Source organism: Nannospalax galili, unplaced genomic scaffold (assembly GCF_000622305.1).
Source record: "Nannospalax galili isolate Female #2095 unplaced genomic scaffold, S.galili_v1.0 scaffold957, whole genome shotgun sequence".
Taxonomy (NCBI): domain Eukaryota; kingdom Metazoa; phylum Chordata; class Mammalia; order Rodentia; family Spalacidae; genus Nannospalax; species Nannospalax galili.
In genome coordinates this window covers 1,369,815-1,386,075 of record NW_008340047.1, presented here as the reverse complement: position 1 = coordinate 1,386,075, position 16,261 = coordinate 1,369,815, and the positions used below count along the sequence as shown (strand labels likewise).

The 16,261-nt window shown below is 49.4% G+C and overlaps 1 protein-coding gene across 5 annotated transcripts in view; it reads left to right on the top strand.

The window, feature by feature from the left end:
* Positions 1-16,261, top strand: part of Slc12a3 (solute carrier family 12 member 3) — a 37,290-nt gene that overhangs the window by 14,879 nt on the left and 6,150 nt on the right. For 2 of the 5 annotated variants that reach the window (XM_008834921.3, XM_008834920.2), the window contains exons 14-25: positions 281-436; positions 1,072-1,171; positions 2,056-2,167; positions 2,597-2,737; positions 4,971-5,077; positions 6,495-6,577; positions 7,811-7,888; positions 8,542-8,643; positions 10,109-10,220; positions 13,904-13,990; positions 14,611-14,746; positions 16,177-16,244. In XM_008834921.3, coding sequence (XP_008833143.1) covers positions 281-436; positions 1,072-1,171; positions 2,056-2,167; positions 2,597-2,737; positions 4,971-5,077; positions 6,495-6,577; positions 7,811-7,888; positions 8,542-8,643; positions 10,109-10,220; positions 13,904-13,990; positions 14,611-14,746; positions 16,177-16,244 — 1,282 coding nt within the window. The remainder of the gene's footprint in view (positions 1-280; positions 437-1,071; positions 1,172-2,055; positions 2,168-2,596; positions 2,738-4,970; positions 5,078-6,494; positions 6,578-7,810; positions 7,889-8,541; positions 8,644-10,108; positions 10,221-13,903; positions 13,991-14,610; positions 14,747-16,176; positions 16,245-16,261) is intronic. The other 3 variants (XM_008834924.3, XM_008834922.2, XM_008834923.3) reach the window with 2 other exon arrangements.

The window sequence follows — 16,261 nt, the reverse complement described above, 5'->3', positions numbered from 1 at the left end:
ATGTTGAGGGTCCAGTGGCTGTGTCTGAACAGGGCTGGATGTTCCCTTCCTGGTGTAGCTTGTCACCATGGTGAAATGCCCACCGGGCATAGGAGTGGTACTTCCCAGAGCCTCTATGCCCCATCCTGGAGATAAAGGCTGGTAGGGCCCTAGGAATTCCTGGTTAATGGGTGCAGGCTAGGACCCCAGCACTAAGAATGGAGGCATGGATGTTTGCTGCAGCTCTGGGCAGGAGAAAGCTCCTGAGTGTGGATGTGTGAACTGGTCTGGCCTCTCCCAGGGTGGAGACCCTCCTTCCGGTACTACAGCAAGTGGGCAGCACTGTTCGGAGCAGTGATCTCCGTGGTCATCATGTTCCTACTCACCTGGTGGGCAGCCCTGATAGCCATCGGAGTCATCTTCTTCCTCCTGCTTTATGTGATCTACAAGAAGCCAGGTGTGTGGGTTCAGGTTCCCTGGGGCTCAACTCCCCACCCAGGCAGCCGTGAAGCCAGGCCAGCCCCTCAGCCCAGCTGGAGTCTGGCCTTAGCCTTGCACTTCACAGGACCCAGGCTGGCCTTCACCTCATCCTGAGCCAGGTGTTTGGAAGGAGGTGCCCACTCAGCGCCAGACTCCTAGAACTGAGAAATTTCTAAGAGGGGCCATCTGCGGGTACTTATACTCAGGTCAGGGTGGTCAAAGGTGTGTGAAGGTGGACATACCCGGACCCTGAGAAGGAAAGTCTACTGTGTGTAGGTAGGGTCCTGGACTGATGTCAATCTGAGGGTGGAAACCCTAGAACTCACATTTGAACCTGGCCTTCCTAGTCATTGTGGGGGGCTGCTTGTTGGGTGGGAGAATACCTCATGGAATTCAACATCTCACTGTATATCCTTGAATTGGACAGCCACGTGGCACTTGACACTAGCCCTGAACACACTAGAAACAGCTGCCAGCTGTCCATTTCCCCATGGCCTTACTCCCGAGGTGCCCTGTGCCTAAGGAAGGCAGACAGTCCCTCTTCCCCCACATGACTGGTTGTTTCTGGCAATTATGAATCTTGTTCTCCCCCTTCTTTCTCTCTTTCCTCAGAGGTAAACTGGGGCTCCTCAGTGCAGGCTGGTTCCTACAACCTGGCCCTGAACTACTCTGTGGGCCTCAATGAGGTGGAAGACCACATCAAGAACTATCGGTGAGCAACCAGCCATGGTCCCCTGCCCTGGTAGATCCAGGGTAAGCTTGGCCCTACTCAGAGCCAGCATGGAGGTGAGGGACCACCTGGCCATCTGGAGCTAGGGTTAGCATTGCTGGAAAGGGACCATCCATGTCAGATTCCACAGTGGAAGCTGCTCTGCTATTAGGGTGGATTGGTGCATTTCTCATGATATAATCCTGGGGCACAGGTGGTGACAAGCCTGCCTTAGGTACTCTTCAAAGTTGGGTCCCCTGTAGTGAGAGAAGACATTCATCTTCCACCCGACTGTATTATAATCAGCAAGCTCTATGTCCCACTTACAATGAGCCAGACACATTGCAAAGAGCCTCACATGGCCTCATGACAAACCTCTGAGATCTATGAATTTACTAACCTTGGACACAGATGAGAACAAATGAAGCTCAGAGAGATTAGGTAACTGGCCCTGGCTGCCCAGCTGGTGAGTGACTCACTGAATCTGGCTCCAACTGGCAATGGCACTTAACTATAGTCTTGTGCAGCCTCTCAACACAAAGGCTCAGGCACCTGGCCAGGGAACAGCAAGTTTGTAAACAATGGCCTTCTTATGACCAATCTTTACTCTGCCTCTGCCATGCTGGGCTGGTAGGATAGTGAGTATGGTGGCAGAAGCAGGAAGAACAGAGAGACCTAGTGTCATGGCCATTGAAATATCCCAAAGACCTCTTGAGTCACAGCTGAGAACACAAGCCCCAAAACCTGCAACACAACCTCCACAATCCCCAGTCTTCAAGATTCAGGGTGACCCAGGAGGTGGCAGGAGCCCAGGAGCACCCACGTTTAGCAAGCAGGCCCCGAGGGCTCTCTCTCCTGTTGCCTCATGCTGTCCCTTCTTCTCCCAGCCCCCAGTGCCTGGTGCTCACAGGGCCCCCCAACTTCCGCCCAGCCTTAGTGGACTTCGTAAGCACCTTTACCCAGAACCTAAGTCTGATGATCTGCGGCCATGTGCTCATTGTGAGTGCTCCTTGAGGGTAGGCAGGGCTATCTGTTCCCTGGTGGGGGTGGAGTGGGGTGGGGGTGGGGTCACCTGGATGTGATATCTTCCCAGGGGATGGAAGTGGAGGGTGTGGAGCCAGTAGAGTCTGGCTAGGTCCCATGAGGACCCAGGATCCCATTCCAGGACAGGGTCTCATGAAGCTCAGGCTAGCTCAGCTTGCTATGTAGCTGAGAATGATCTTGAACTCCTGTCCTTCCACCTCTACCACACAAGTGTCACCATGCCTAGCTTTCCTTCCTCTTCCTCTTCCCCTTCCCAACTCTATTAAGAACAACAGACACCTCTGGGTGATGCTGAGCCTCTGGGTGGCCTCTAGAACAGGACAAGGGTTAAATCAGATGGGATGGTGAATGCAGTCCCTGACACCACCTGTTGCTCACTCACAGGGACCACGAAAGCAGAAGATGCCTGAGCTGCGGCTCATCGCCAGCAGGTACACCAAGTGGCTGAACAAGAGGAAGATCAAGGCCTTCTACTCTGATGTCATTGCTGAGGACCTCCGCAGCGGTGTCCAGATTCTCATGCAGGTGCTGACTGGCTTCCCATGGGACTTGTTCCTTGGTAGGGTAGCTTGCAAAGTACATGGTCCTGAGAGTCTGGTTAAAGCCCCTTTGGCTGTAAATGGGAGCACCCCACTTTCTTATGTCTCAAGATGTGCTGATTCAGGCACTTTCTCTGAGTGCTCTGGATCCTGGGAAGCCTATGGGGGCTGTGTGACCTTGGCCAGGTCCTGGTTTTGATTTATTTTATTTATTTTATTTTAGTTGAGTTTAAATTTTTTGCAATATTGGGGATTGAGCCCTAGGCCTCATTTATGAGAGGTAAGAGCTCTACCATTGAACTATAACCCCAGCCCTCTTTTTACTTGAAAACAATTTTTTTGAGACAGGGTTTTACTAAATTTCCCAGGGTGGCCTTGAACTTACTCTATAGCCAAGGTTAGCTTTAAATTTACAATCCACCTGCCGTGGCCTCCTAGGTAGTTGGGATTATTATAGGTTCTCATAACATTCTCCCCTCACTTTAGTTTTCAGATATAATTTACATTTAGTAAAGTGAAATCTGTAAAGTGTTTGCATATGTAGACACCACCCAGTGGTATATAACCACCACCCAGATCAAGAATGTTTCACTGAGCAGTGAATTTACTGCCAGGTATTTTCATGTGTAACATGAGATGTATGGATACAAAAGCAGCGGTTGTTAACTCTGAGTTGACATCTGAGAATTCTTTTCAAGTTTTAACTATTCCTCAATGTGAAAAAAATGCATGCAGTATCTTTAGGAAGTTATGAAAACATTTAAGAAATTGTTTATATGTATGAGTATTTTGCCTGCATGTCTAAGTGTGCAATACCCAAGAAGGTCAGAAGAGGTTGGTCAGATGGTTGTCAGCTGCCATGTGGGTTCTGGGAACTGAACCAGGGTCCTCTGCAAGAGCAGCCAGTGCTCTTAAGCACTGAGCCATCTCTCCAGCCCCATGAAAACATTTTAGAAGTAGAGAGGCCTTGGCATTGAGGCACTGAAATTGTTGGAATGCCACTGAAGGACATACTTGGTTTTTTGGTTGTTTTGTGGGTTTCTTTTTGTTTTGTTTGAAACAAGTTATTGCTATGTTACCCATGCTGGCCTCTGAGTCATTATGTTGCCTAATCTGTCCCAAACTCCTGGGCTCGTGTGTGTGTGTGTGTGTGTGTGTGTGTGTGTGTGTGTGTGTGTGTGTGTCTTATGATGTGGTACTTAGGGAGCAGGACCCCCAGAATGCTAAGCAAGTGCTCTGCCATTGTGCTAATGCCTAGCCTGCCTCAGCCTCTTCAAGTAGCTGGGACTACAGGCATGTACAGCATACCCAGCTTGTTATATATTTTTTGAAATTGCACTTATCTACTTTTGAATTATATACTTTAAAATGGTTAATTTTGTTATGTTGATTTCATTCCAAATTTTATTTTATTTTCAAAATACTTTATTATTTTTATTTTATGTGTATGAGTGTATTGCCTACATGTTTGTGAGTTGCACCCGTGTCGTATAATGATGTGGAGGTCAGAAGAGGACTTCGGAGTCCCCTGGAACTGGAGTTAAGGATGGTTCTTAGCAGCCATGTGGGTGTTGGGAATCGAACCTGGGTCTTCTGTGAGAGAAGTCAGTGCTCTTAACCACTGAGACATCTCTCCAGTCCCTCATTCCAAAAATTTTAAAGAATCTCGAAACCTTAAAAAAAGAGAGGAGCCCAGCAAGGGGATACAGTTCTGTAATTCCCACACTCTGGAGGCAGAGACAGGAAATCAAGGCCACATATCAAAAAGGCATACAAAAATTGAAACAAAACAGAAAAATAATAAAGGAAGGAGGGATGATCCGAAGGAGAGAGGGAGGAGGGGAGGAAGGGAGAACAGGAGGGAGGGAGAGAAGGAGGGGGAAAGAGAGACTATATAGACCTGATGGCCCAAGAGAACTCTAACTTGACATTCAAATTCAAGTCTCATGCTTTGAAAAACAAGTATTTGGAGAAGCAGGAGCTGGCCTATTCTAGAGATAATGGGACAGGCAGCTCTTAGCTCAGGCTTGGAAAAGCCACAGGGGGACTTCAGTTATTGCTTCACCTTGTATCCAGAGGGATAGGATCCTGAGCCTCTGTAGCATGGGTGGTAGGGGTGTCTAGGATGAGCGAAGACCTTACCCTGATCATTGTCACAGAACAGAGCCCCTGAGTACCAGGCCACCCTCTGACTCGACCCACCTCCTCTATCCTGGCAGGCCTCAGGGCTGGGAAGAATAAGGCCCAACATTCTGGTGATAGGGTTCAAGAAGAATTGGCAGTCTGCTCACCCGGCCACAGTGGAAGATTACATCGGCATCCTGCAGTGAGTGAGGGGTACAGGTGTGGGCTGGAGGCTGTTGGTTTGGGCCACTGGCTTTCTGGGCCTGAGAAAGCAGAGCAGAAATAGTGGGGACACCTGAACCACTTCGTGAAGGCTAAGGAGGAAGTCGATTGAGGGTGTCCCACCTTGACCTTCATAGACACTTGAGGTCAGCAGAGTGAAGTGGGACGGCAAAGAGCAATGGGGACTGTGGCAAACTGGAGAGAACTGATAGTACATGGCACTAGCCAATTGTGCCCATCAGAATGCAGGCCCAGTGTCACCAGATCTTTCTTTTTACAGGATAGCTGAAAACGTGGGTTTTTAGGCAAAAACCTTGGAGGCACCCAGCTCAGGTGCTCTAATGGGGTACTGTTAAAATCTAAATAATTCCTTTAAAATTACCAAATAAAGATGTCATTCAAACAATGTCAAAACCTAAAAATAATTCCTTTTAAAATAGCCATAAATATGTCAAACAATGTAAAAACTTAAAACAATCATCTCCAGCTCACGAACCAGGCAGACATTTTCCCTGCCCAGAAGGGAATCTGTCCCATGTGTTCCTTTGCTAATAAACTCTATTCCGATGGAGTTTTATCTGTGTCTTGATGCTTTCTCTGGATCAACCAGATTCATCCATAGACTACTTTTTATCTATCAGGTACCACTGAAAGAATGGGACCCAGGCCTGAGGTCAATAGCTTCAAGCCCCAATACCTCCAACTCTGCACAGTTCAGGGAATGTCTACCTAGGTTGCTTGTACCACACAGAGGGCAGGAGTACTAAAAAACACTGAGACCCTGAAACTATTCCCAGGTCTGTGGGACTCAGTCTATCACTTCAGCTGTTTTTAACACAATTACAAGAAGATGAAAAACCTGGTCCCCAGGCTGCCTGCAGCTCGTGTCCAAGACAGTCCAGAGATGCGTGATTGAAAAAGTCTAGTGAGGGCAGAGTTTAGCACAATAGATTAGACCCTCAGGGAGGCCTTGGTATTATATCAACCAGACCATAAATACACCCTTGGGGCAGTTTTCTAGGTGCTCTTTATAGTTAACTGTCCTATGAGGGAGGCACTCCTGGTTTATGGTCCCAGCTGCTCAACCCCTCACTTGCCTGACCACGAGCAAGTACCCCCCAAATTCAGATTTTGTGTGTAGAGTGGAGGTAAGAGTCACCATGCCCATCTCTGTGGGCAGAACCAAATGATCAGGAGGACCAGGTGTAACATGAAGCAGGGCCTGACTTGGTTTTCCCAAGAGGGTTCTGGGTAACTCTCCAGTACCGCCTGTACAGATAGGGAAACTGAGGCCCACAGAGGAGGAGTTGGTGAGGGGCAGGGCCTACAGTAGACATCTGGTCTCTTGGGAGCCAAGTCACTAGGGTCAGCAGCCTGACCCCTCCTCCTCTTTCTAGTGATGCCTTTGATTTCAACTACGGGGTGTGCGTCATGAGGATGTGTGAGGGGCTCAATGTTCCTGACATGATGCAGATGCACAGTGAGTACATGTCATACCTACGCAGTCTGCTGTCAAAAACCCATCTTTTTTAAAAAAAAAAAGTGAGCCGGGTGTGGTGGCGCACACCTGTAGTCCCAGCACTTGGGAGGCAGAAGCAGGAGGTCTACTCCCAGCACTTGGGAGGAGAAGCCAGCCTGGTCTACATAGTGAGTTCCAGGACAGCTCGGGCTACAGGGAGACCCTGCCTCAAAAAGACCAAAAAAAAAAAAAAAAAAAAAAAAGTGGTGGAAGGAAGAAGGGGAAAATTAGTCACAGACTCATAGAAAGTCAGCCCTTCGTGGTCCCTTACAGCCCATCAGGTTTCTAAATGGAGAAATTGAGGCCCAGAAAGGGGAAGTAACCAGTAACCTAGCTTGCAGCTAGGGGCAGAGAGGGGACTGGAAATCCCCCAATCGCCATCAGTGCTCTGGTAACCAGGAAGCTACAGAGGATCTGACAGAAGAAAGGCAGAGGGCAGAGGAACTTGCTTGCATAGAAACGCCATAGAGAAAACACTCAAAGGCCATGGGCACTGGACCACTGGGCCTCAAGGCCATCCTTGGGGCACAGAGTAGGAACACATTCTGCAGTATTTGAAAGTTGTGCAGACTAAATTAGTGATAGCTAGAGGCGGGAAAGGCAAAGGGACAGCAGGGTTGGGAGACATGCAGGGGGGACCATTTCTTGCAGGCAGGGGCATTGTTACCAGGGGCAGAGGGCACGCCTGCCCACAGTATCTGGAGGATAGATATTTGTGCAGCCACTGTGGCAGAGTCAGCAACCACGCTCCTGTCACTGCTCCAGGCAGAGAACAAACAAAGCCTCTCCCCACCCTGGGTGCTGATGCTTGGGGGACAAAGCAGATGCTTAAAGCAGTAGACACACAAGTCACCTCAGACCTAAAAGTGTCCTGAGGAAGTAGATGCAGGGTGTTCACAGACAAGTCTCTCTGAGGACAAGTCAAGTCTGCCTACTGACGTGGAGGGAAGGCCTAGAGAAAGAGTGACCTCTGCCCTGAGATGCCCTGAAATGTGGCGTGTCCTGTAGAAGCAAGAGAAAGGAGTATGGCCGGAGTGTGAGGGACCAGGGCAGGAGCCAGGGCAGAGAGAAACAGCAGCCAGGCTCCCTGGGGAGGAATAGGGACATGCTTCTAGTGTTAGAGGAGTCCCAGGAAGGAGCCCGGTTCGCCCCAGGGAGGGATGCCTGCAGCCCAGCTGGCCCCCTCTTTTGTAGCTAACCCCATGCTTGATCCAGCAGAGGATGGCAAGGGCACCAGTGGCAGTGGGGCCAGACCATCAGTATCAGGCACAGGTCAGCCCCCATCTGCTTGGAGGATCAGGGTACTCTTACCTGTGGGGTACTAGTGTTGGGTCGCCTGGAGGCTTGGCCAAGGGTAGATCGCTTCCTCTTGTGACAGTGGCGCCCTAATAACTAGGGCTGGGGAACTGGAGAATTTGGGTTCATATTGAAGATTGCCAGCTTAGTGGAGAACTTGGGGCTATGGGCCTAAGTCCCACCCCTGATAAGACTCCCTCTCAGTTGTGTTCAAATGTTATATGCAGTGAGGAGCCCTGGGAGATAGGAAAATAGGCAGCAGGTAGAGGGACATCCTGTGGCATTTGGGAGAGGAAGAGGAGAGCAAGGGAAGGAAGGCTCCATCTGAAGAGGGATCCTCCAGAGATCGAAGAGCGTGCTCCTTACCAATAACCTCCCAGTGCCCACCGGAACCTGGGGATAGAAGAGCTGGGCGCCAGGAAGGAGCTCACTGTAGCACTGTGAGAATCCCAGTCGCAGCACTGAAAGGGGCATTATCTGTGTCTGGCCAGTCCTACAGGATGCCTCTGGCTGCTGTCCATGTAGCTGGGTGACAAAGGCCAGTCCACCTCACAGGGCAGCTGAATGTCTTCTGGCAGTCTAGGCACTGTGTGTGCTGACTCTACTTTGACACACCCCATCTCCTGCAGCAGGCCCGGAGGTGTTGGTGCAGGAGGAGCAGGCCAGCACCATCTTCCAGTCGGAGCAGGGGAAGAAGACCATCGACATCTACTGGCTGTTTGATGATGGAGGTCAGGTTCCCTCAGACCCCTTCCTTTCCCCTAGGACTGTCTACCTTCTGTGGCTCTGCATCTCCTTGGCCTGCCCTTTCTGGCTGCTCTTGTAGAGGCCTCTAGAGAGGCCTAGAAGCCAACAATGGCTTTATTATGCCAATGAGTGCAGGGAGCAAGGCTAGGCCTATGTCCCTTTTTTCCAGTGTTTCAGTGGTAAAATGAAGCACTTTGAGGGGTTGGCACTGAGGTCAGCATGAGACAGAACCTTCTGTCTGGATGGATGTTGGAAATCCCAGGCACATGACATAAATAAGGAAAACGAGTTGGCCACAGGGCAGCACAGGAGCGTTCCTGGCATCACAGAAATGTACCTTCGTCCTGTTTTCTTAAAACATAACTGGTTTTTTTCTTTAATTAATTTTTTTGGTCTTTATGAGAGAAGGTCCCCCTGTAGCTCAGGTGGCCTGGAACTCACTATGTAGACCAGGCTGGTGTTGAACTTACAGAGATCCTCCTGACTCTGCCTCCCCAGTGCTGGGATTAAAGGCATGTGCCACCATGCCTGGCAACATAGGAATGATTTTCATGGCACATACACCCTGGTAGGTGTCATAGAAGATCCTAAGGGATGTGGAAGGGTGTGTATAGGTTCTACGCAGATGCTATACCATTCTGTAGAGGGCATGAGGTATCTGCTGATTTGGGTATCTGAGGGCAGGTCCTGGAAACAGTTCCCCTGTAGATATCAAAGAATGACTTTAATGACACCCACACAGGCTAGGGTATATGCATATATACTCTATGTGGCCTAAGCCAATGCAATCTCCTTCTCTGCAAATAAGAGTACAGACACAGAGGACTATGCACTGATTACATGGTGGCAGGATCTGTATAGAGAGATGCCAGGGGAGAGGGTTCCTACCAGTTGGTCAAATATTCAACTTTCAGGAAATGCCAGTTATCCTGATGTTCACGTGCAACCCCCCAATTATTCAACTACTTCTTATTTATTTAAAACCATCTCATTGACTGGGTGTGATGCTGCATACCTGCAGTCCCAGCACTTGGAAGGTGGGGGCAGGAGGATCAGGAATTCAAAGTCAGGCTTGGTTACCTTGCCTCAAAAAGGCCCCAAACCGCCTGGTGTGGTGGCACACGCCTTTAATCCCAGCATTCGAAGGCAGAGGCAGGCAGATCTCTGTGAATTCAAGGCCAGCCTGGTCTACATAGTGAGTTCCAGGACAGCTGGGGCCACAGGGAGACCCTGTCTCAAAAAGACCAAAAAAAAAAAGGCCCCAAACCAATAATACTGAAAAATGAAAATCCCAAAGTACCAAATTAGCCAAATAAACCACAGCCCACTGAGCATCACAGGTAGAGTCCAGGGAGGGGAGGGTTTTGCTGTGGTAGTGTTGGGTGGGAATCTACACAAGGCTCTATCCTGAGTCTTTTCCTCTTGGCTCCTGGGGACCGTCCCTGCCAGGCCTCACCCTCCTCATTCCCTACCTTCTGCACCGAAAGAAGAGATGGGGCAAATGCAAGATCCGCGTGTTTGTTGGCGGCCAGATCAACAGGATGGATGAGGAGAGAAAGGCGTAAGTAGGGAACACGGGCTGTACTGACTGGTCATTTAGCCTTCCTGAGGCTGCCAGATCCCCTCTCCCTGTATCCTCCACTTCTGCCCCAGATGGCCCTGAGATTGTCCCAAAGCCCAGGGCAGCTCTTTCCAGGCCACAGCAATGGTGTCCAGGCCTCAGGCAGGAGTGCTCTCTCCATTTCCAACGTGTTGGCTTTCTGTCCAACCTTAAGGAGACACAGGTGCTTTGCTATGACAAGAACGGGTGGTAAGTGCTAAAATCACAAAACTCAAGAGAAAACCTGTGTGAAAAGCAGGGTGGAGGTAAGTGAGATTAGAATCTTTCCTGACACTGTCCCCCAAGTGGGGATGGAGGCTCAGTAGGAGGCACGAGGTGATCCAAGTGGCCAGGAGATATGATAGCAAATAAACAGAAAATCACACCAAATCTCTTGGTGAGAAGTGACTTTTTTTTTTTTTTGGTCTTTTTGAGATAGGGTCTCCCTGTATCCCCAGCTGGCCTGGAACTCACTGTGTAGACCAGGCTGGCCTTGAACTCACAGAGATCCGCCTGCCTCTGCTTCCTGAGTGCTGGGACTAAAGGCGTGCATAAGCAAGCAGAGTAGGCTTGACTTATAGGCTTGGCAGGCAAGCCATACAGCCACAAGTCGGTGACTCTGATTTATTTACATGGGTTTTTCATTGCCACCACTTTCTGGCAGCAGGTGGCATTTTCTGTTTTAATTAGAAGATAAAAATTCCCTTCTGAGATGTATCTAGCCCATTTTCTATGACTATAATAAGACACTTGAGACAGTCTGCTTGATAAGGAAAAGAGGTTTCTTTTGGCTCATGATTCTGGAGGTTCAAAGTCCAATGGCAGCATCTGATGATGGCCTCTTGTTGGCAGAGCCCTGAGGTGAGGTGACACAGGGTATCACATGACAAGATACAGAGAGACAGAGAGAGAGAAAGAGAGAGAGAGAGAGAGAGAGAGAGAGAGAGAGAGAGAGAGAGGAAATGTGTATGTTTGCTTCCTTTGTTGTTGTTGTTTGTTTGTTTTGAGACACAGTCTCTGTGTAGCTCCAGATGGCCTGGAACTTACTGTGTAGACCAGGCTGGCCTACATCTCAGAGATCCACCTGCTTCTGCCTAGTGCTGTGATTAAAGGCATATGCCACCACACTTGGGCTCTTCCTTTGGATATAAAGCTACCAGGGCTCAGTTGTGGGGTTCTAACCGCCCCAGTGACCTGGTCCCCTAAACCTGTCCCAAAGCCCTCACCCATGAACACCAGAGCAGGATTCAGGTTCCACTCTCTCACTCCCTCACACTAAGGATTAAATTTCAACCTGAGTTCAGGGGACAAATTGTATGTAAACCACAGCACTAAGTCAGAATGTGAGTTGCCTTAAACAGACCCAGAAGTACATGATGAAGCAAGGAAGTCAGTACACGATGAGGTGTAGCCACAGATGAGCCTTGGAGGAGGAGCTGGGCAAAGTGAGGTTAAAGGTCACAAATGAGGCCTGCAGGGCAAGTGGGGTGGTTTATTCAAAGAGAAGAGCCTAGCAAGGCTCCAGGTCCTTTTGCCATGACACCCTGGGATCAGGATAGGAGTAGACTGCTGGCCTTTGCTCCTCATCCATCTCTAAGTTCTCTTCTTTTAGCCACCCTGTGAGTTCAGAGTGACCCAGCAGCGTCACCCCCCCCACACACACACACCTGTTAGAACTTTACCACCAAAAGGCGTCTTTCCTGCAAAGCCAAGAACAACATTGTTCTTTGCTTCCTGTCCTAGCCCTGGGTGGCAGCTGGACTTCCTGAGATTGACTTAGCTTAAGGCTGTGGCCCCACTGGATAACAGCATGGCTTTTATGCAGGAGCTATGAAAACACTTCTGTCCCAACTGTTTCTTGGTAGACAATGTGATATGGTGTCTCTGTGACCTCAGGTCTGCTGAGTCTCTGACGCACACCAGGAAGAGGCTGCCACAGCTCTGCTTTCAAAATCCTACTCCTGGCCTGGGGCTATAGCTCAGGTGGAAGAGTGTTTGCCTAGCATGCATAAAGGCCGGGGTTCACCACTCAGCATTTCATAAACCAAGCATGGTGGTACATACTAGAGAGGTAAAAGCAGGTGGCTCAAAAGTTCAAAGTCATCTTTAACTATATAGTGAGTCACAGTCCAGCCTAGGCTACATGAGGCCTTGTCTCAAAAAAAAAAAAAAAAAAAAAAAAAAGTCCCATTCCCAAGTTCAAGAGTCAGCAGGGCTTGGGTGTTGGGGCCCTAGCTTGGGTCTTCAGGCTCGCTCCTGGTCACCCAACATGCTCCATGTCATCCCAGTCAGTCCATCACTGTCCCCCACTTTTGCTCACTGGCTTCCTCCCCAGTGAGTGCAGTAGGCCTCAGTTTGATGGGCACATCACATCCTATGGGCATCACCCAATCTATGCCCTGCTTAGGGGTTCTGACCCTAGGGAGGGCTAGGATCCGACAGGTATGCTATTCTGCAAGCTTCTTGGGTGATTCTGATGTGGACACTCCATTGTCTCAGACCCTTGGGCCTATAGCAGTCTTCCCTATCATATGCCATCCAGCCAGACAGCAGCTTCCTCTGTGGTCTTTCTGTTTAGACTGTGAGCTTCTTTAGTGGTGAGCTTCTCCATTGATGCAAAGTCTGCACCATCTGGCCTGCAGCTCCCGGTTTCTTTTTGGCTCTTGTGTGCTGTCTTCACCCCACTGTTCCTCTTCAGTGCGCCTCTTCATCTTTGGTTGGTGGCCCAGTAGCATCCCAGGCTCCACCCAGAGCAGCTGATGCTGAATCTGCAGAATAACAAGATTCCTAGCAGCTGTGCCTTAAAATTTGAGACACACTGGTTCAGAGACACTTGGGAAATCCTGGTCAAATATTTTTCCATGTCACTTGCTACCCTTGGACCTAGTTTACTGGTATTTCTTACCATCTGTCCACTTTGCCTCCTGTCTGATCCACCAGGACAAATTTAGATCTGTTTTGTTCACTGCTGTAAGCTCAGCAGGTGCTGGATAAAAATCCATGGAATAGGCCTGGAGTGATGGCTCAGCAGTCAAGAGCACTGGCTGCTCTTGCAGAGGGTTCGAGTCCCAGCACCCACATGGCAGCTAACAACTGTCCGTAACTCCAGTTCCAGGGGATCCGACTCCCTCTTCTGACCTCCATTGTCACTGCACAACACGGGTACACTTATACACATGCAGGCAATACACTCATACACAGAAAAATAAAAATAATAAATAAAAATTTGGGGGGGGACTTTTTGAGACAGGGTCTCCCTGTAGCCCCAGCTGTCCTGGAACTCATTATGTAGACCAGGCTGGCCTTGAACTCACAGAGATACAGAGATCCACCTACTTCTGCCTCCCGAGTGCTGGGATTAGAGGCAAGTGCCACCACACCTGGCAATAAAATATTTTTAAAATAATTTTAAGTATTTGATTTATTATTTTTATTTTATGTGTATGTGTGTATTGCCTGCATGTAGGAACTGGAGTTACAGACAGTTGTTAGCTATCATGTGGGTGCTGGGATTTGCACCCGGGTCTTCTGTAAGAACAACCAGTGTTCTTAACTGCTGAGCCATCGCTCCAGCCCCATAAAATATTTTTAAAAATCAGTTGAATGAATGAAAACATTTTAAAAACTCTCAATCTGTTTCCCAGGATCATTTCTCTGCTGAGCAAATTCAGACTGGGATTTCATGAAGTCCACATCCTTCCTGACATCAATCAGAAGCCTCAGGCTGAGCAGTGAGTTCTCTGTGTCGGGAATTCCAGGCAGAAGGGCTTGAACTTGCAGTGTAGACCCTCTGCTTGCTACCCCCTTTTTTCAGTTCACATGGGCCAGACACACTGCACTTAGGACTTCTGCACATTCAGTTGTTTGCTCTTGCCCCCTCTGCCTGTGCACACAGCCAGCTGCAGAAGGACGCACTTCCTTCAGATAGCAGAGGCCTTCCTTACCTGTTATTCCTGTCCCAGACTTGGGCATATCATCCTAAAATATTCCCTTAGTGTTTATTTGCCTGCTATCACTCAGCTGATCAGGAGCTCTGTGAGGATGGGGCACAGTCTGCCTTGTTGACAGTGGGGTAGTGCACAGTCTGACCCAGAACAGTGCTTGGTGTCACCCACCCAATTGCATTGGGAGGAGGGGATCCAGGCTAGTGGACAGTTTGTGGTAGTTGAATGTCAGTCTTAAATGTCAAAGAAGATTCCACATATAAGGTACTCAGAATGACAGGGTTGGATGGGTTAGTCTGAGAAATATGTCCTTGTGGGAGGCAACCCTACCTTGAGCTCCCTCCAGACCTCTGGTTCTCCTGGAGATCGGACAGTCTCACTGGCCTCACCTTTTCTCTCCTGCTCAGCACCAAGAGGTTTGAGGACATGATCGCACCCTTCCGTCTGAATGATGGCTTCAAAGACGAAGCCACTGTTTCGGAGATGAGGCGGGACTGTCCCTGGAAGATCTCGGATGAGGAGATTAATAAGAACAGAATCAAGGTGCAAGAGAGGGAAGGGTCTAGTCAGGGCATGGGTTCCAGACCATGTGTCCCCATCCTAAGCTTCTTGAGCTATCCTCAACCCCCCCCCGCCCCCGCTTTTCCCTCCCAGTCTCTGAGGTGTCCTTGGGCCACATGCAAAGGCTGAGTAGTAACCACTATGGAGCCCCATGCTGTCCTTGGTGAGGAGGCTGGTCATCCAGTAGTATAAGTGGCCCTGGCTGTCGGTGGGCTGCTTGAAGGGCTTCCTCCCTCTCCCCACCTCACTTCCCTATGCCTTATGGAAGGAGTTCATGCGACAGGTGAACTCCTGTGGGTCCACCAAGCTGCCTAGCCATCTCCCCTCAGACAATAAATCCTACCCTAGATACAATGAGATGCCAGGGCTGCCTGTTTCCTTGACAGTATCATCAAGCCTCTGAGAGCTGTGTGTGTGGTGGGCGGGAGGCTCTTCTGATACTGTCCACCTGTCTTTTTAGGTAGCGTGAGCAGGAGAGCCAGGCACCCTGGGGGTCAATATCTCTTTTCCTCTTTGTATTCCATGCTAGTGGCCCTCCACTAGGGTGATTTGCCCCCCTACTCTGGTAGAGACATTTGTCAACCGTCTAGAGACGTTTTTGGAGGTCACAATTTGGGGGATGTAGGTTATGACTGTAATGCAATGTATAGAGATCAGGGACACTGCTAAATGTCCTGCAAGGCACAGGACAGCTCTCACAACAAAGAACTGGTCACCTAAAATGTCCACAGTGAGGGAGCAAGAGTCCTAGATTGGGTAATTCACTTTCCATTCTCTACATGGGGTGGTCAGGTCCTAAGAATTGACCTCATTTCTGAGTGGCTTGGAGATAGCCTTAGGCTAAGGCGGGTCCAGCCCAGACCCACACAACCTAGAAGACTTCGGAGACTTCCTCACTTGGCACCAGTTGGCTCTTTGGAAAATACTGAATAACTTTACTGTTCAAAGGAAGTCCTCTCAAAGTCTGTCACTGGGGAGGTGGAGCCTGTCCCTGCTCTGAGTCCTGTTGTCTTTACACAAAGGGTCTGCCATGTGCCAGGCCCTCTGCTTGGCAATGGGCCACGGAGGATGGATTCTCTCTGCATCCTCTGGAGAGGCCATTATCATACCAGTTTTACAGAGGAGAACAAAAGGCTCTCTGCTATGAAGCCTCAGAACTGGTATTTCAACCCAGTAACATATCCCCTCTTCCTGTTCTCCCACTGGTCATGTTAATAAAGTCAGGCAAAGAGAAACCAAAGGAGGCTTCCTGTAGGAGGTAAACCCAGTGCTTAATTCCCAAGAGGACCCCTTTCCTCCTAAGGAAGGGAAGTATTTAGAATTTTTAGGGAGTAATTCTGTATCCATTTGGACTCAGCAGGGGGACTACTGCTGTTGAGATGGAAAGTGACCTTGGCTTTCCCTTGCCCCAGTCCCTTCGGCAGGTGAGGTTGAATGAGATCCTGTTGGACTACTCTCAGGATGCTGCTTTAGTCATCGTGTAAGTGACACCTGGCT